The sequence below is a fragment of the Ambystoma mexicanum genome, chromosome 1p (genome assembly GCF_040938575.1).
Source record: "Ambystoma mexicanum isolate Mex_15411 chromosome 1p, UKY_AmexF1_1, whole genome shotgun sequence".
In the NCBI taxonomy this organism is placed as follows: Eukaryota; Metazoa; Chordata; class Amphibia; order Caudata; family Ambystomatidae; genus Ambystoma; species Ambystoma mexicanum.
Window position 1 is genome coordinate 1,209,511,829 of NC_090921.1, and position 21,184 is coordinate 1,209,533,012.

Genomic DNA, 21,184 nt, shown 5'->3' on the forward strand with positions numbered 1-21,184 from the left:
GGAATGCACATGTCACGTTGTGACTATCATCTTTGCAAAACCTGAGCGCACCAGCTGAGAGGTGGCAGTGTGCAAGCTCAGCAAAGTCACCTATGTGCACTGTTCTGTTCTAGCAGGAAGTATTGTGAAAGGGGGTGTGAGGTGATTAGCAGACCTCATTTTCAGAGAGAGAACGACTTTCCTCATTTTATTTGTAAAATACACAAAGCTAAGGCTTTTTAGCCCTCATGGATGGCATTCTCTCGCAATCAGACTGTACGAATAAAACTGTTTTTTAACAGCCTAATAATGCCTGTGGTTCTTGGAAAAGGTTCTTACAAATATTGGATGTGCCATTTTGGGTCAGGACCAGGATCAACAGACAGGCCAGGCTGTGAGTTGACCAGGCACGAGTGCTGAACCAAATTATATTTAGATAATGAGGTTTTTTCTGGAGATCAGCTCACTCCATCAAGAGCAGGCAGAAGTGGTGTCCAAAGTGGTGGTCGCAGAGTTCAGATCAACACGACTCGTCCTCGTGGCGACGATGACTCAAGAAGATAAGAAAGTAGGTGAACCGCTCAGATAAGATTGGTGGCCTGCTACAGCTTGGTTTATTTGGATGAAGGTCTTTCAAATGGTGGTGCTTTGGAGATGTTGCTGGTCCCAACTGGAGTTGAAGTAGATTCAAGGCTTTAAAATGCACTTGTTTGGAGCCCTCAATGAAGAACAATAATGTCCCATAATGCATGTGTACTAGCACTGACGTGTTTGCTGGTAAACTCCAGCTCCTACTATGCTTCATGCAAAAAACGTAGGGGGTAACCACTTTGAGCTTTAATGCAGACTTGCTCCTGGTTGGTGCTTGAGCTGGCAAATGGGTCTTTCCACCACAACCACCGCGTCTGGAGCAACACAGATACACAGTTAGACCAAGATATTATATAATTTCTCATCTACGCTTCTTGGCAATTGGTCTCCAGGAGCATGTCAGTGCCCAAATTCCAAAAAAAGCACAAACAGCCCACATGTCCCAGCGATAGGTTGAAGTATAGTCAGGCTTTCTCTTACACGATCTTCGGCCCTTCAGGATGTCAGCAAATAAGGAGTGCTTAAATCACTGGTACCCAGCTTTGCATTGTCAAGGCAAAACTCTATAAGCACCTGTGTGTATTTCAAGCTTCTGAAGAGTCTATTAGAAAGCTCTCTGAAATAAAGCCACCCTCCAAAAGCCATCACATTTAAGTCAATTCTACAAAGATTAACCTAATACGGTCTATATTTCGAGTACCACGTCCTCCTTTAAGGACTGGCCTATCTGCTGAGCCTTTTGGGGAAACATTGCACTGGCATTGGCCCTTTCTGCTAAAAATAAAAAAAGGACAAGTGGCACTTGTGTATCAAAGGCTGAATTGTCCCGTCTACTCTGTAGCTATCAGTGTGTTTTGGGGACCTGTGAAGTGCTCACTTCCATTTAATGTCACTCAGGTAACTACAGCGCTTACTCTCAGGGGCGCGCTGCCCTACCATAGCCAGAGCTATCATTGGCTCAAAAATAGCCTATTGTAATCAGTTATATGCCGGCTCGCCAAAATACTGAAGCAATCACCTCCAAATCCTTCAGAATATTGCAGCACGGACACTAACGAATACAGCAAGATAGATCCACCTCTCTCGATGGCTCCCTGTGATTTATCGATTCATGTTCAAGCGCATCCCTCTTATGCACAAATCTATCTGTGGCCTTAGTCCACTTAACATAATGAGCTTCTAAAAATACATACCCTGGAACATGCCCAAGGTCCAGCTTCGCCAACCCACTCGATAGTCTTAGGTTTGAACGAGGCCACAGTGTAGGGCAAATATTGGAATTATATATCAATACCCACTGCAAGGAGAATCTGCTTCCATTCCAAAACGACAGCAAATCACTGTTATTCTTAGCCAACGCCACTCCTTGTTAATATCTGATTCTACTACGTAGAGCGCCAAGATACCTATGGGGCGGAGCAGCATCCAGCAGCAATAACAATGAAAAGGGTACCCCTCCATCTACTTCCAAAAGGGGGTGCATTGATGTGGTGAGGAATATCCGCTCATGTCCCATTGACCACGATCTACAGATTATAAGTAAATCCCGAAATGTGGGAGGGGGTGGGTGGTCGCTGGGTGTGAGGGTGGAGGGCTCGGAGAATTAAAACCCCCCAAAATGGCCACTTTCCTGGGCGTTGAATGTCGTCTCAAATTGGCCTAATAAATGCAGACTTTTTGGTATGCGGCCTTCAACTGGCGGTATTTAGACATAGAACTGAAATATGCAGTGACCGCCCCATGTAGAAAGGACGTTCTATGTAAAACGTATGGCTACAAACGTTTATAAAATGATAGAACTACTTTAAATCGGACATTTTAAAAATCCCAAATGTATTCGCTTTCATTTAAATAAGCGAATTGGGTGTTCCAGTGCTCAAGCAGATACTAAGTAACAACAGCTAAGCAATATAATTAGGCAGTACTAGAGTATTAAGTGCAGAAGTAACTTAGATACTTTAAACCGGCTGGTGGTTGACTATGTGCAGTCTAGCAACACTTTACATGTTCACATTTTTTTTTTAAAAGGACTGTATTCACATTGTCTAAAAAAACTGTTCATACAACAAGATCTTCCCTTAGGGCAACAGTGCATGTAGATATGTAGTGGTCTTTTCATTCCGAGCACATGGTGGTACTAACAAAACTACAACCCCCAAAGGCCACTGTGGATCCAAAATGGAGGTAGAGGCAAGAAACATTGTCAGGTCTCAGCAGTTGGCAGATGCAACATTTCATTACTTACCTTTTTTTGTTTTGTTTTTTGAGTCATTTAGGTAATGCACCCAACAAACCAAATTGTATCTGGGCGCAGCTGGAATCTAAATACCCTCAAGCAACCATGTGGGAAAACGCACCTCTACCAGATTCCAGGCCGGAGTACTAAAAAGACTCCTACATTAGCACCAGCCTCCTACGGTTACTTAAACAGATGGGTCTTTAAAACTTTGCGAAAAGAGCTAAATGTTTCTATGGCCCGAATTTCGAATGGAAGCTGTTTCCATAACTTCGGGCCATACATTGCAAACCTATCATGACCCCTAAATACACAATTTGAGGGGGCAGGAAGTTGCAACAACAATTTATTGTAACACCGCAACTGTCGGGATGGCTGGTACTGAGTTATTTTGTCTGAGAGAAAGCTGGGGCCAACATGTTTACACATTTGAACACCAGGCAGGGAGTTTTTAAATCAACACGATCCTTCACCGTAGGCCAGTGCAAAGATCGGTGCAGGCTTGAGATGGGGGGCGATTTTGTTACTGTAAATATAAGTCTACCAGCTGCATTTTGGGCTTGTTGCAGACTCTGGATTTGTGTAGAAGGGATGCCTGCCAGCAGCGCAATACAATAAACCAGGTGCAAACTCACCAGGGTTCCCCCCACCATTGCGTGATCCTTGGGTGGGAGAAATGGAAGAGCTTGTCTCAAAAGGGGCAGGGTATTGAAAACGGACTGTACCTTGGGACTAACCTGGACTTTGCTCCCCAGGTCCTCCGGCCAGATAAATCCTAGATTTTCTATTTTTGGGGCAAATACCAGGTATGAGCACAAAAAGCAAGGCGACCCTGGATGCCTGCTACCCTCCAAGAGACGTTTTGGGCTGAAAAAATGCTACCTCTGTTTTCCCAGAATTCAGGAGAAGCCAATGGAAGACATCCACCTTTTCACTTCCTCCAAGCATCGTTCGACCATCTGAAAGGTTCCCTCCACCTTCCCTATTTTGATGAACACTTTGGTATCATCAGTATATTCATGAAATTTCACTTCGTGCGTCCTCAAGATGTCCAACAATGGTCTAAAATATAGATTAAAGAGAAGGGGGCAGAGTGAAGATCCCTGCTTGACACCACAAACCTGTGGGAGGGAGTTTGAAAGAAACCCACGCAGTCTAACCCGTTGTTCCCGGCCTGACAGAATGGAGTGGAACCATCTCAGTGTCTGGTCAGAAATGCACTCCTTTATTCTCCCAAAGCAAGTCAACCCACTTCCTGGACAATCCATTCAGCCTTGAAATTGGCAGTCAACATTGCTACTCAAGGCTCGGAACGTGTCAGGCATGAGTGATCCATCAGCTGTGTATCGATGCACAAGTTAAGGCCGCAGTCTTACCTTTACCAGTATCGCTTTTCGAGGTCTTTCTTCATTTTTTGCACAGGTTTCTTCCAGGCTCTCTTCCTGTCACCCAAATAGAACCCAAATGTGTCAACGTAGGTAATGTAATTAAAAATATTGTTCCAAGCACGCCTAGGGAGGACATCACAGTTCTTTTGTTAAGGCAAAACATCTCATACAACTGAGACGCTCACCGTTGAACGAGATGGTGTAAAAATGAGAGACAGGCCCACGGTTGAGGCCTGGCAGAACATTGAGGTAAGTAGTTGCACTCCAGGCAGTGGTAATTTACGGCTAATGTCAACGTGTCCCAGAATCAATACTGAATGTGACTTACTACAGGGGCTAACAGTGTAGATTACTGGTGCAGTGACCCGTTGCAAATTCTTCATAATTGCCACCATGGCACTGAATACCCCATTACGATAGGTTGGCTATCATCATAGAGTACGTCTATTTCTCCTTGTCTTTGTGGATTGCAAATAGTGGGCACTCCCTCCCCACATCTACCCACAAAGTGCCACCAGGCAAGACACTTTCTTGCTGTCTTTTCCTCTCAGCCCACGAGGTGCCCAGCAGAAACCATCTGTGCATGAATGAAAGGAGCAGAGACCATTTCCTCAATGGTGTACCTTTGTTTACCACATTGCTGCTACCCCGTCTATTCTACCTGCCCTTCCACAGCTGATTCTGTAACACTAACAGCAGTCTGACCCTCACTGCAGGGTTTATTTTATTGAGCATTTGTAAGGCGCTTAGACGGCATGTAAATTGTGTTTCAAAGGTTCATTTCTATCAGTGCATCTGATGCAGAAGGGTGGAACCTGGGAGTTCCAGGATTCTATGATGCTCATGCATTGTCAGTCCGGCTTGCCTGCATTTGCTGCCTTTGACAGGAGTCGTTTAGTCGCTATCTAAGGGTTATTGTTAGGGCTTTGATGGGATAGGAAGATCCCACCGTAGGAGAATTCATCAAATACGAATTTGTTGATTTTTTAAAAACAAATTTGGCTGCAAATGTATGTGGAGAGGGGGTGGGGGTGGAGTGCCGGTCCTCCACATATATTTGTGGCCAAATTGAGTAAAATAAAAAATAAATTTGATGAAATCGGATTTAATGTTTTCTCCTCGACGAAATGATATTGAACCGCTTTGATCGCGCTTGCCCGTGCCTAAGTGTCCGAAATGGCGCAGTAAGTGCACACTCGCTGGAGGAATGGGCAGAGATGGAAGGAGATGAAAGCTCACGGAATACTCGAGTCACCCACTGCACATGGATCCTATTATGCCTCATGAATAACCTCACAAAAATATTCAGAGGTGTCCACTTTTATTTCAAGGTAACAAAGCATTTCATATTGCTCGCCAGTCCAAGCTTACACTCCTATGCAATGTGCAATTGTGTTTGAAATACTACCCCAAAAAGATTGTACCTGTATCTGGCCCACTCTGCAGCAGAGCTGGGCAGTTGTTACCTCTGGCAAAGAAACCTCGGTGGTCTTAAAGGCTAGTCTACCATTTCATTGTGTACTTACTTTGTCAATCAAATGAAAGTCTTCACCGCGTGCAGTATGTGGAATTGAGGGCAAAGACGAATGCATGGTTAAAGTGGGTAAGTGAGAAGCAAAGTCATAATAAGATTCGGGATTTACAACAAAACCATCCAGGTTACAAGACCAAAGGGTTCCAATGACTTAGGGAACCACTGCAAAATGGAAGCCCTCCCTGTTTCACGCTGCTTCGGAGCTCCTTCGGAGGGCGGCCATGTCATTGACAGGGCTTGGCAATAAAAGATCCTCACTAGACTTTCACAGCCCTCTGAATGGCCCGTGCAGTCTATCATGTGTAGTGGGTTGCTCATGATTGGTGAGCTGTACTGTTGTACTGTCCACCTTTCACACGTCAGCTTCCTCCAGCCATCTGAAGTCATTCTTTATCCCAAGCCAATTTGCCCAACCTTTGAGGTTGTTTCTACTACAAGAAAATCCTTTTTTCCGCAGGGCAATTCCCAAATCTCAAGTCATCCCTCCTTCTCCCAGCTACTGTGATACTGGATTCTCCCAAAGCAAGCCCTCCTTTTCCCCATATGCCTGTATCCTTTCTCAAAGGTTATCCTTTCTTTTCCTAAGACAATCCTTCCATCCAAGAAGGTGTACATAACCAAAAGTAGTCCTTCTGCCACCAAGAGAAGGCGACCATTCTCCCAGTGCACTTCATCCTTCTCAAATGGAATCTATTCCTCCTGATCGGGTTGTAATTCTTTCTTCTATGGAAATCTTTCTTTAACCAGGACAATCCTTGTTTCTCCCAAGACGCCCCCCACACTCTTACGTTGTTCTATACTCCTCCTAAAACAATCACTTTGTATTTAAGGGCAATACTGCCTTCTTCCAGGGCAATCCCTAGACCTCTCAAGTAAGTAATGTCTTCACCCATTACAAAACGTCCATTAATCCTTCATTTTCCCCATGGAATTCCTCTCTCCTCCTATGGCATAGCACTTCTCCCTTAGTTGTCGAACACTCTACCAATTAAATATGTATTTCTCCTAAGACAAACATTGCTTTGCATGGGGCAATAGTTTATTTCCCCTAAAGCAAATCATCCTCCTCCCGACTAAATTCGGTTTACTCCACTGCAATATTTCCTTATCCAATGGCATTACCGCCTTCACTCTGGGTAATTCTGTATCCTCCAAGACATTCCTTATATTCTCCAAAAGCAATCCTCCTTCTTCTGAAGCAATATTCTTTCTCCCAAGGTAATCTTCTGTTTTCACAAATCAATCCGTCTACCAAAGTAAACATTTTCTCTCAAACAACAATCCTACCTTCTCCAAAAGCATAATTTCCTGCTGTCGGTAGCATATTCCTATTAACCAAAATAACCCTTCTTCCCCTCAGTGAAATACTTCCTTCTCCCGGGACAATTATTCTTTCTAGCAAACATTTTTTCTGCCACAACAATCCCCTTCTAGAGAGGCATTATTTCTTTCTCTCAGTACAAACTTCCCATTGACCAATGCAATCTCCTTCATTCCCCTAATGAATCCTTCCTTCTCGCAACCATCTTCCTTCCTTGTTATCCAGTTAAAAGATGGCCCTAAAATCAAAACCACTGAGTTATGGGGGATCATCTGCTTTCTTTATCAAAGATTACTCTTTCATGAGCAGTGGCTTAACATTGCGAATTTACCTTTGTACAAAGGGACATGCCCTAGAAAGTGGGGTACAGGACCAGAGTGTCTAAACAACCGTAGATTAGTTACTTCCTTGACCTGCTTGGTAATGTGTCTAGAACAATTGGTTTCAAAACAGCTACACAACTTTTTTTTGCAGGCCCAAATCATTGTAACCTTTTAGTCCGGGTTCAGGGACGGATACATTATAGAGACGGTGCAAGTGCTGGACAATATACACCTCCTGCGGGATGATGCGAGGGCCTTATTTGTGCTTCTGGATCTCTAAACAGAGTTTGACAAGATGATTGATAGGGTCCTGCACAACCTTATTCTCCAACGGTAGGAGGTGGGCATATCATTTACGGGTTTTGATCCTTTCTGGCTGGATATTTCCCTTTGTACAAGAGTAGGGGCAGTGGGTTGGCTCACCCCCTATGGCTTCTGGCATATCCCATGGGTCTCTCCTGTATGCAGACTTTTCAACCTCTACATACATGGAGATGTTGGGGATCTACCGGAGGGAACTCCATGTATCAGTATGACATCATACTCAGAGGAAGCTGTGTGACTCATCAACCTGAAATATTAATTTCTTGTGTGCCTGCCTTTAGAGGACTGAGAACCTATGTTTCTTGTAATTAAACATCTCTAAATCAAAGCTTCTCCTTTTTCCCACACAGGCCCTTCTCTTCCTTACATAAGTTATTTAAGTGAGCTTCGCTATCCTCTCCTTCTTGCCTCTTTTCCCAAATCTTTGATTTTTATGTAAGATCCTGATTTGTCTCTTACTCTTCGCTTTAAATCTCTACTCAAATCTTCAGATGTCCATCTACTTTCCTTTAAATCTGATAAAATGCTGTTTATTTTAATGGTGTTTGTCTTTTGGTTCAATCACTGATTCTGTTCAGGATTCACAATAGTAATTCTATTCTTGAAGGTCTTCCCAAATCATCTCTTGCTTCTCTGAGGCCTTTCTTCCACACTACACTCAGGTTGGTATTTGCAGCCAGGAAATGCGACAGGATTCCTTTCATATTGAAGTAGCTACATTGGTTGTCCCTCGAGGAGAGGGTCACATTTAAGAACATTTGACAAATGCATAAGACTGTTCATGTAAAATCCCTTGTTCATCTTGCAAAGGAACTTTGGATTTCTGAGGGTTCCTGAGATCTCAGGACCAGGGCACAGTTTGAACCATTCAATTTCTGGAAATGTTGGTATCATTTGGCACCACCTCCCAAGTGCAAAAATATTGAACTGCTTTTCTTGAAATGCTTAAAAACGTGGTTATGCAGACAGGTCTAGGTTCAGTCATTGCCACTGGCTGCTGTGCACTCTTCTGCTATCCTGGAACTATTTGTATTCAGTATCTAGACTTTTAGTTTGTTGGCTGTTTGTATTTCTCATTCTCTTCTGTATTTTTATATTTTGTGAATTTTAACATGTATGTATTGCCCAGTGGTGTTCTTTTGTAAAGCACTCGGTTGCATTGTATGTTGTCTGGATTAAACTACGTGAAAATGCACATCAAATACATTATAATCCGTATTTCTTCCAGGGCAATCATTGCTCTTCCATGGCAATCCTTTTTTACAAATGCAATCATGCTGTCTCTCAAGACAATATTTTATTTTTAATCAATCCTTACTAGTTCACAGGTAATGGATATTTTTTCTCCAAATCATTTCATTTTCCACTAGAGCAGTGGTAGGCCATCTGCCATCCTCCAGATGGTTTGGTGTTAAGCTCCCATCAGCCCCAGTCGGCATTGTCTGCGGCGAGGGATCATCCGAGATGTAGGACGAAACCTCTGGAGTGTGACTGGTTGGCTACGCATGCCTTAGTGTAATCCTTTGTTGTCCTAAATGAAACCTTCTTAGTCCCAAGCAATCATTACTTCTTGGAGAGCACTCCTTTCTTCTTCCAAGGAAATCACTCCTTCTCCTTATACATGCCTTCTTCTTTGAGTAGTCCTGATTACCCTAAGGCATTACGTTCGTCTCCCAGCCCAATATTTCTTAATATATCAAGGAAAACTATTATTTTCAAAACTCCTCCCAGAGGCAGGCACAGGCAGCCCCAAATATCATCAAGAATATGAGCAAAGGGAATAAGGACAGCCACATAAACATGAAGTTTGCCCGAGCAACACCGTCCTGCAAGTTGACACAAGTACACAAAGTACAATGCTCTGAGGAGATACCCATAATGGTAGACGTTAGGGGCTAACAGAGATTGATCAGAGACCTATGACTACACAATGAAAGGGGACTGGGATGCTGTCCATGGAAGGAGCGGAACCCAGTAGTAGCAAAGGTATAAGTCAATCAATGGAAGTACATAATAGGAACATCTGGGCTCCTGATTGTAAGGATGTCGAGGAAACCGATCTGCTGGAAGGATGGACGAGGATGAACTTAATCTGCATATTTAAGGGAAAAAAGCATGGTTATAACAACTTGTATAAGAGAATTTTGGTAAATGAACTATCCTCCATATTACAAGTATATGATATCGCCTGTAAAATGTTATCGAAAGTGAGGAAATTATCCTCACTTTGTGATTGTATGTTTTGTGGATGCTGCAGCTTCGGAAATCCTGCCATAAGATTGTGTATTCGAAATTGTAAAGAGGCACTTTCAGCTAGAGGGTTATTAAAACATGATGATTGCCACTTAAAGATATGTCATCTGTATGATAGCTGACATACCACACTAACAAGACCAGTGACATGCCAAGTAGACCCGGAGGACTGTGTACAACTCAGCCAGCATTCTGGTTAGAGATGTCATTATTTGACTACTCAAGGAGTGAACTGGAGCGGTTTCTAAAGGAGAAAAAATAGGTAGGTTTTTTATTTCACGACAGGCTTTAGAGACAGTTGACTATGTTTGACCGAATAATTCCTAATACTGTATGTTAGTTGGGTGGCAAGGAATCACAATCCCCAGCCCAGAAGAAACAGCAAAGGAGCAACATGTTTATCATTTGGAAGGACCACTCGATTCCATCAGGAATTGGGGGAAGGGCAGTAAGGCAAACCCCGAAGATAATTAGTTGGAATATAGCAGGGGTAAGGAATAAAGCTTTGGATGTGAACTGGGTCCAGTGGCTAGGCTCTTTCGACATCATCTGCTTGCAAGAAACATGGTTAGAGAACTCCAGGTTGCTCAGGGACCTCTTCCCAGTATTTGATATTTTTGTAGTGGATGCGTGCACATCCCAGAAAGGGAGATGGAGATGGGCCTAGCTACATTGGTGCGCTCTTCGCTACCATGGCTGTATGCAAAATGTATCCAGTCAGATGACCTTGTATTGAGGATTGGTATACGGCTCAAAGGGATAAGCAGATTCTTTCTATTTTAAATGTATATATTCCTCTTAAAGCTCTGGAGTTTAGCATCTTGGGGAATGGAAGCTCCCTGAGAAAATCTATTGAATTAGCTCTGCAGGGCAGCCTGTTGTTTCTGGGGGATCTTAATGCCACGCTAGGGTGCAACCTGGTAGACAGAGACGATGAGCCCTCAGTAGAGGATATTTTAGGTATCCCGAGAAGGAAGTAGAGTAATCAAGTGCAGGATGCTAGAGGGAAGGCCATTGTTCAGTTGATATACTCTGATTTACTAGTTGAATTGAATGGCTGCTGTAATGGGGATATACCAGCAAACCTCATGCTTAAGCTTGTTGGTAGAAAATTGATTATTGATTATGCCATAGTGGAAGCACTCTCTTTTAATAAAGTGAAATTATTCAAAGTTGTTGAGAGGTGGGAGAGTGAGCATAATCCTATGACAGTCATATGCCAAATAAATGATTCACAAGGGATAGGTCCAAATCAACAACCTGGGCTAATTGGGACAGAAAGTACAAAGAAAGTTGGGTGAGACAAATTGCTGCTGCTTATGGAGGGCCCGAAGATACAAAGGTTAAGGGCAATAATATATAATGATAAGGATTATAGAAGGGCTACTTTATACTTCGAAGACATCATGTGATATAATTGTGATAAACTAGCTGTTCCCAGGCACAGGTGTATATTAGGGGGAAAAAAGGAAAATAAGGCATGGGATGCCCCTTGGTTCGATGTAGAGTGTAGATAGCGGAAATTGAGGTTGAACCAGGAAATAAGGGGAGGCATCACTCAGGCCAAGATTCTCCACGAAGAAAAATGGGTCTACAATAAATTGCTAGAAGAGAAGAAACATCAGTTTATAGAAGAACAGTGGGATTTCCTATATGGGGTAGTCCAAGGAAATAACACTAAAATGTTATAGGGATTAATAGGTATATCTACTCTATTCCCCCAGAAAGGTGGATTACACATTTTGAACGAGTGCTAAATAATGTAGCGAGCGATAAAATGGCCACCATAATTGTAGGGCAGAAGTATGCAGAGAAATTAACCTTCACCCAAGAGGAAATAAAGATGTATATCTCTCGTCTAAAAACAGGCAAAGCCACATGCCTGGATAGGATAAAACCAGAGATTTTTGTCTGGATTACAGAATGGTGGGTGCCTGTATTGACTCAGGGTTTTAATGCAGTAGTGGCTATTCGGAAATGCCCAAAGTCTTGGAAACCAAACTTACTAGTACCGATTTTTAAAAAAAGCAAAATAATGGACCCCCAACTCTATTGCCCCATTTCCCTCCTTGACACCTCAAATAAAGTTTTTACAGGGTGTCTGGTGTCTCGTCTGCAGATTCGGGCATTGAATAACAGGAAATTGACCACACTTAGGATGTACAGTGGGAAGCTGTAAATCTCCCTATGAGGGCAAAGCAAGGACCACACCCTCATTGCTAAAGACCTACTGAGAGGGCATTTGCCCACTCTGCCCCCTGTACAGGGCACCCAAGTCCTTTAGGGCAGTAGGACAATGCCCCACTTGCTGCACCCAAAAAATTGCATCAGAAACTTTTGTGTGGGACAGTGTCGGCCAGTTTGATGAGCTAGTGCTCTGGACAGCTGGTAGTTTGTATCAATGTTTTTATACCGATATGCATTCAAATTCTCAATTTGCCACGAAGAGTATCAAAAAAGTACATTTGGCCACTTTTCACATAGTTGTGTCAAAAAGTAATGAAAAGTTATAAAAGTTATTTGCGATTGTGGACAACATTTCTATTAGAACCCGGGGCTATTTTTTGTCCCACTCTGATGCTGAATACAGGGGGGCGGGGAGTGTGGAGGCAATATTTTGCTGGAACAATTCTCCAGACAGTCTTCTTAAACATTGGGCATGCTACCATCTGTTCATGTCAATGCTCAACCTGCCATAACAACCGAAATATCCCTCGGAGCATGGCGCCTAGAATGAAACGTGCCGTCTATTTCTAAGTGCTCCCAATTGTTGGTGGGTAATGGGAGCATGGCGCACTGAGATGACGTCACACGATCAGGCAAATGCTGGGGTAGGATTAAAAGCTGGGCCGACATGTTTCAAGAACAGTAGTTTATCCCTCGTTCTATATGCCTCGGGTTCTGCAGAGACTTTCGCAGATGTAACTTTGCAGGGTTTCATTTATACTTAAACATTCAGATTTACTGGGGATGCTATAAAAATAACTGTATTCATAGTTAATGCTTAATACAGGATTCTCCCATCTTCTAATCACTTTTATAACAGTTTTTATTACTACCCAATGTCGTATTACCCGAAATATCTGCCTTGGAAGAGTGAAGGGCTGAGTCGGCCTTGCCGGCATTCAAATTGTGTGAGGTGTATATGGTGACTCCATTTCACAGGTGAACGCTTAACCAGTGACCTTCCACCCGGATATCAGTCAAGTGTAAACTCTGGATGTGTGCCGGCCCGGGTTACAATAATGCACGTGTGATTTTTTTTCAAGTGCAAAATTTCGATTCATGACCACACCACCCCTCTAGACAGGACTTTAAGTGGGCCAGGGCTAGCCAGGATTTAGACCGGGCAGTCTCCAATTATTGTTTTACAAAGGTAGCGGGCGCCCCTCTCTCGCAAGAACAGACATGATAACCTGTTCAGTGGTTATTAACCACTTGAGAGTTCGCAGCCACTGCTTTTACTCACTGTGCCTTTCACAGATGCGAAATATCCATTTGCATATCAGTCTTTGTCCTGCCCAGGGGCAGTCCAGCACCGAAATACAATGGCAATTCCAATCTGAACGAGAGTACCACCAGCAACCCCATACACGTGTTTCACCCTTGTTGGGGATCATCAGTGAGGTGAAGCTGATGCCTCTCTAAGCACAGTGAGAGGGAGACCACGTCTGGTTGCCCCCAGGAGACCTAGGGTTACCAATCCCAGGTTCCTTAAATAATAGTTTTACAAAGGTAGCGGGCGCCCCTCTCTCGCAAGAACAGACATGATAACCTGTTCAGTGGTTATTAACCACTTGAGAGTTTGCAGCCACTGCTTTTACTCACTGTGCCTTTCACAGATGGGAAATATCCATTTGCATATCAGTCTTTGTCCTGCCCAGGGGCAGTCCAGCACCGAAAAACAATGGCAATTCCAATCTGAACGAGAGTACCACCAGCAACCCCATACACGTGTTTCACCCTTGTTGGGGATCATCAGTGAGGTGAAGCTGATGCCTCTCTAAGCACAGTGAGAGGGAGACCACGTCTGGTTGCCCCCAGGAGACCTAGGGTTACCAATCCCAGGTTCCTTAAATAATAGTTTTACAAAGGTAGCGGGCGCCCCTCTCTCGCAAGAACAGACATGATAACCTGTTCAGTGGTTATTAACCACTTGAGAGTTCGCAGCCACTGCTTTTACTCACTGTGCCTTTCACAGATGGGAAATATCCATTTGCATATCAGTCTTTGTCCTGCCCAGGGGCAGTCCAGCACCGAAATACAATGGCAATTCCAATCTGAACGAGAGTACCACCAGCAACCCCATACACGTGTTTCACCCTTGTTGGGGATCATCAGTGAGGTGAAGCTGATGCCTCTCTAAGCACAGTGAGAGGGAGACCACGTCTGGTTGCCCCCAGGAGACCTAGGGTTACCAATCCCAGGTTCCTTAAATAATAGTTTTACAAAGGTAGCGGGCGCCCCTCTCTCGCAAGAACAGACATGATAACCTGTTCAGTGGTTATTAACCACTTGAGAGTTCGCAGCCACTGCTTTTACTCACTGTGCCTTTCACAGATGGGAAATATCCATTTGCATATCAGTCTTTGTCCTGCCCAGGGGCAGTCCAGCACCGAAATACAATGGCAATTCCAATCTGAACGAGAGTACCACCAGCAACCCCATACACGTGTTTCACCCTTGTTGGGGATCATCAGTGAGGTGAAGCTGATGCCTCTCTAAGCACAGTGAGAGGGAGACCACGTCTGGTTGCCCCCAGGAGACCTAGGGTTACCAATCCCAGGTTCCTTAAATAATAGTTTTACAAAGGTAGCGGGCGCCCCTCTCTCGCAAGAACAGACATGATAACCTGTTCAGTGGTTATTAACCACTTGAGAGTTCGCAGCCACTGCTTTTACTCACTGTGCCTTTCACAGATGGGAAATATCCATTTGCATATCAGTCTTTGTCCTGCCCAGGGGCAGTCCAGCACCGAAATACAGTGGCAATTCCAATCTGAACGAGAGTACCACCAGCAACCCCATACACGTGTTCACCCTTGTTGGGGATCATCAGTGAGGTGAAGCTGATGCCTCTCTAAGCACAGTGAGAGGGAGACCACGTCTGGTTGCCCCCAGGAGACCTAGGGTTACCAATCCCAGGTTCCTTAAATAATAGTTTTACAAAGGTAGCGGGCGCCCCTCTCTCGCAAGAACAGACATGATAACCTGTTCAGTGGTTATTAACCACTTGAGAGTTCGCAGCCACTGCTTTTACTCACTGTGCCTTTCACAGATGGGAAATATCCATTTGCATATCAGTCTTTGTCCTGCCCAGGGGCAGTCCAGCACCGAAATACAATGGCAATTCCAATCTGAACGAGAGTACCACCAGCAACCCCATACACGTGTTTCACCCTTGTTGGGGATCATCAGTGAGGTGAAGCTGATGCTTATTAACCACTGAACAGGTTATCATGTCTGTTCTTGCGAGAGAGGGGCGCCCGCTACCTTTGTAAAACTATTTGTTAAGGAACCTGGGATTGGTAACCCTAGGTCTCCTGGGGGCAACCAGACGTGGTCTCCCTCTCACTGTGCTTAGAGAGGCATCAGCTTCACCTCACTGATGATCCCCAACAAGGGTGAAACACGTGTATGGGGTTGCTGGTGGTACTCTCGTTCAGATTGAAATTGCCATTGTATTTCGGTGCTGGACTGCCCCTGGGCAGGACAAAGACTGATATGCAAATGGATATTTCCCATCTGTGAAAGGCACAGTGAGTAAAAGCAGTGGCTGCGAACTCTCAAGTGGTTAATAACCACTGAACAGGTTATCATGTCTGTTCTTGCGAGAGAGGGGCGCCCGCTACCTTTGTAAAACTATTTGTTAAGGAACCTGGGATTGGTAACCCTAGGTCTCCTGGGGGCAACCAGACGTGGTCTCCCTCTCACTGTGCTTAGGGAGGCATCAGCTTCACCTCACTGATGATCCCCAACAAGGGTGAAACACGTGTATGGGGTTGCTGGTGGTACTCTCGTTCAGATTGAAATTGCCATTGTATTTCGGTGCTGGACTGCCCCTGGGCAGGACAAAGACTGATATGCAAATGGATATTTCCCATCTGTGAAAGGCACAGTGAGTAAAAGCAGTGGCTGCGAACTCTCAAGTGGTTAATAACCACTGAACAGGTTATCATGTCTGTTCTTGCGAGAGAGGGGCGCCCGCTACCTTTGTAAAACTATTTGTTAAGGAACCTGGGATTGGTAACCCTAGGTCTCCTGGGGGCAACCAGACGTGGTCTCCCTCTCACTGTGCTTAGAGAGGCATCAGCTTCACCTCACTGATGATCCCCAACAAGGGTGAAACACGTGTATGGGGTTGCTGGTGGTACTCTCGTTCAGATTGAAATTGCCATTGTATTTCGGTGCTGGACTGCCCCTGGGCAGGACAAAGACTGATATGCAAATGGATATTTCCCATCTGTGAAAGGCACAGTGAGTAAAAGCAGTGGCTGCGAACTCTCAAGTGGTTAATAACCACTGAACAGGATATCATGTCTGTTCTTGCGAGAGAGGGGCGCCCGCTACCTTTGTAAAACAGTCTCCAATTATTGCCTGTGAGCCAGGGCTCTGCCAGGTCTCTCCAAAATAACCTCCTTCATAAAAATGTCTTTTTAAAAATAAGTGGCAATACTGCTCTTTGCCAGTAGATGTCACCTTCAGTAATGCTTAGAATCACAGCATCAGTTAAAGGAATGTGAAATTCTGTACTTTTCAAACAGGAGAGGGAAATTATAGGAGAATATATTGTTTGATTTTTGCCCACCATTGTATTAAAATATTATCATTAGAATGACTTTCATTGGGATGTATCAATAATGGATTTCCTTCAGAAGAACTTTGGGATTACGTGTTTTACTGACCCCTTTTGATTTGATGATCTGTTTCATATTTGAAAATATTGATTTTGGTCAAAGTTTTTACACACATTAACTAGCTACATTTAAACATATCCTTTGAAACAGAATGTGCTCGCTTTCATTGCAGATGTATAAACTCGATTGCCTCTGTTAAGTCACACCTTTAATTACACAGGCACTCCTCTTTTAAAGCTGTATCAGCTACTTGGTATTTGCGACTGTGCAAGAAACTTTTTAGGTGCCACCCCCAAATATTGCATCAGGACGCATTAGAGACCCCCCTCGATTTCTTATCCCACTTAAAGCACTGCCTGTGGTTGACAGTTTACTTGCAGTCTGCGTACCTTGCCTCCAACGCTCCCATATATGATATGATAGGTTATTTATAAAGCGCTTAATACCCAGAGGTTTCTAAGCACGGACCCGGGGATCGAACCTGTGTTGCTCTGTGTCGTCTTGCTTCCAAGGAGAGCACATTGCCCCTGAGCTATTATCCCAAGACAAAAAGTGCGAACATGCGCGTTACAAGTATCAATAACATAACATAACAATCCAAAAGAAATTGAGGTATTAGGAAAAAAGGCAAAACACATTGAAAAAAGGTTTATCCACATACATTTGAATAGATATTTTGAAAGTATCTGATGGGTGTGTAAAGCTTTTGGCACACAAGGTGAAGGTGCCAGCCCATATCCAGCAAAACCCATTTTCTGACATCACATTCCTTGCTGTCTCAGAATTCGCAGGTGCAATGCCATGCCAAGGGTCACACGGTGCGATGGAACAGCAGAAACGCATTAGACAAATTCCTCTGCCGCAGAGGCCACCAATTTCACCAAGAAGGGATTTGACTTCCAGTCCCACAACACAACTTCTCCGCCAGTCCCTTCACATGATCACACACACACACACACGCACAGCTCCCAGGCCCCCCACCACCCGTGTACATCTCGAACGCCCTTGCTTACGAAGAGACAGTAGAATTGGTCAATTAGAACAAGTCTTCCCAGTTACGTTGTTGCCACGGAGCATTCTGGCCGTGCGTTCGCGTCCCCCCACTCTACCCTCTTCGAGTTTCCGGCGCTGGCAGGTGGGCGCATGCAGTGGCAGGTCACACACTCACCCAAGAAGAGGCACAGCAGGATCCCTGTGGAGACAGCCATGTTCGTCCAGCCACCCGCGGGTCTGCGCACTCCCTGAAATCCTGCCATCCCCGAGACCTCGGACCTTGTCATTGACAGTGCCATGCAGCTGCCCTCGGGAGTGCTGGGGCGGCGAGTTGCTGATTTTTTTTGGTGGGGTTCGCCCTGTCACCCTCCAGTCACTTTCCTCGTCCCCTTTAATCGCCTGTGTACAGAAGTGACAGTTGATCCCTCGCAGGAGGGATCCTCAAGACAGGTGTATTTATAGACACGAGGCCGGCACAGCTCCTCGGGCCCAGCCAGGAAGTCCTGGGACTTAATTCCCAGCCCGGCTCAGCTGGTCCTCTCCGTTTTCAAGTCCACTCCCAAGAGTAGGAGCGAGCGGGGAGGGACGGTGGGGGCGCAGGGTCAAACCTGGTGGAAGGGCCGCCTCAGATCCCAGGCCCGGTGAGACTTGGACTTCCACTGACGTCACAACGACGCAAAAGTCACCACAGTGAGGTAAAAAAAAACGGCAAATGGCCCTTGGGTTTGGCTGGGATGAGTTGTACGGTCTGCAAACATTCCTCTCACAATGTTTCAGATGCACCGGCTCAGCCGTTATCTTGTGAGTCAGGTTTGAGAGGAAGACGAGTCCGACATTCAGAAATAAGGCCCCTCTCTTCTGTTATTTTCTTTGGCTTCAATACTTTGGCACTTTTCTTTAGGGGAGGTCGGGGACGCCCCCGTCACATGCTGTGTGGCTTGGGGGTGAAGCAAGGAAACAAGCGCAGCTGTCGTGTGGTCTGGCAGAAACTGGCCCCGCCACCGCGGCGGTGGAGGCGGTGGACTTTCACTGCCTCTCGGGGGTCTGCCTGTCCATGCGGTATTGCCCCCGCGTCCGAGGGGTTCCTGGAGAGGACGCTCAGCTGGAGAACGCTAGACCCCCACCCCCACGGCAAGCAGGACGTTTGGAGGCACCTGTCATAAACGTGGCCCCGCGTGTTTTATTTCACAGCCCAGGGATGCTTGGCTAATACTGCGTCTCTCTTCACTGCCCATCTGCGTGCCGGGATGCAGGGGTGGGCCGGGGGGTCAGGCTCTGCAGGGGGTGATGTGGGGTTGGCGATGCGGGTTCTGTGTGGTCCTCGCAGGAGGGGGCGTGCGGACCTCGGTTGGGGGTGGGGTGTCCCTAACTAGCGCATCCCACCGATCGCCATTGCTGCCCGCCGCCGGTCTCACGGGAAGTCGGCAGCGGCACACACTTCTTTGCCGGGGAGATGCTGCGACAGGGGTGACGTGTCTCTCCCCTCCTCGCCCCCCTGACTCCGGGCTCCCCCACCCTGAGCTCAACAGGCAACAGAAAGGGAGGTCTAATGCGAGAATGAAAGGCTTTCTAGAAACCCGCAGGGGGTGCCGCGCTCCCCGGCCCCCCGCAGAGGCCGCCTACCCGCCCCCACGCACATCTCTCCTGCGCACCGCAGCAGCAGCAGCGCCCAGTCACTTTCCCTGGCTGTCACTTCTCCCGGCTCATTGGGGAGGGGGAGGGATGCACGCAGAGAGCCGCTAAGTGTCCTTGATGTGGCAAGCAGGCTCCGCACTGACGCTGCGCAGCCGACGATGCGCCGCGTCCCAAAGTTCACCGGTGCGCAGCCCTCCTCTGCGGGCGACCCCCGCGTTTGCCTTGGCCGGGGGCGGGAGGGGGCGAGATGGAAGGCACCCTCGACGCCTATTCCTGGCTGCTGTAGAAATCCAGTCAAGGGGGTGCGCTAGCACTGCAGCATGCGTGCTCTCTTCTGCTATCGCTGCTGTCACCTACTCGCTGCTACCTCAGCTCTCTGGGGTTCGCCGCTCGTCCCTTCTCCCCTGCCTTAGCCCCCTTCCGCTTGCTTTCAAGTCCCCGGCTTGCTGAAGCTCCCCCTGTCACACCGAGCCTTCTCCCCGTCTCCCCGGCTGTGCGTCCTGTCCCCTTTCTCTAATTCCTTCCTCGGCCACCTCGCTTATTGGCGCAGAGGCATCTCTGGTCGCTTCTGCCTGCTTTGCGAGCACCCACTGCGGGCCCAATGCGCAGGCTCTTGTGTGCGGTGCCTGCGCGTGTGGCTGTTTTCCGGTGCTCAACTGGGGTGTTTGTTTCGGATGTGGAATAATCCCCAGTGGGCAGCGGTGGCTACCCGAGGGGGGACAGGACACACTCCTGCCGACTGTGCGTGCTCAGGAGGAGAGGGGGAGGGGAAGAGAGAATGAGGCAGCGCGCGCGAGGGAGGACCTGATGCATTGCAGCATCGCTGCGCCCTCCCACAGCCTCAACGTGTAGCGAGATCTTGCAGCCAAGGGCACCCCGATCCCTGCATGCCCCCCAAGTGCAGTGGCTCCTGAGGGGAGAGGAGGAGGGAAGAGGACACCTCCTGGAATAGGAAGGCATCTTATTGGCCATCACTAAGAGACAGTCCTCCATCCCCCATCCCGGTCCACTGCAGCATCACGTCACCGAAACTTATCACTGCCCATAGAGGTTGCCACCTGTGGGTGCCGACAGCAGAGAGCTACCACGCAATATTGCTCACTATGGGAACCCGCTCACACACCTGCACCCAGTCACTGACGCTCAGTTATTCACTTTTGTAGTACACTTACTCATTCAACCACTGCAGATTTTCTGTTTCACAAACGCTCTCTCAAAATAGTCGCACCAAACTCGCTCTCCCGCTCACCCGACCACTCGTGCATGCATTCAAGAACATTGCCGGAAATTCAGCTACGCATTTGCTCGATGATTAAGAAATGCACCCAGGCATTCCCACACACATGCATTCATTCATTCATCCATTCATATATACATAGAGCCAAACACTCATTCAATAACACGCCAATTCACCGAGTCCAACGTCCAGTGACGGACTAATAAAATACCTATTCAGACACGTACAAGTTCATGTATGCACACACACAGCCACGTACAAAGGCCCGCCTCGGTGCGTTCACACATGCGCTCAGCTATCCCTACATTCAGACACTTACGCGTCAACTCTCTTGTACTCAACTCGCATTCACAGTAATTTTCTGACACATTTGTGTACGCCTTTCTGAATGCATGTATTCTTAATTCACTCCCTTTTTGTATTTATTCACTCACCTATTAAGCCAGTCACACATTCACTCACTGACACATGCATGCAGTCACATTTCCATTCATTCAGACTTTCCCCTGCGCAC

General features: G+C 46.4%; 1 protein-coding gene across 1 annotated transcript in view; it reads right to left on the bottom strand.

Annotated features, from left to right (window-relative positions):
• SCN1B (sodium voltage-gated channel beta subunit 1) overlaps positions 1–20,303 on the bottom strand; it is a 609,798-nt gene extending 589,495 nt beyond the window's left edge. Inside the window, exon 1 of the mRNA XM_069604933.1 lies at positions 17,974–20,303. Within this exon, the coding sequence (XP_069461034.1) occupies positions 17,974–18,097 (124 nt within the window). The 5' untranslated portion in view covers positions 18,098–20,303. The remainder of the gene's footprint in view (positions 1–17,973) is intronic.
• Positions 20,304–21,184: the final 881 nt, after the last annotated feature.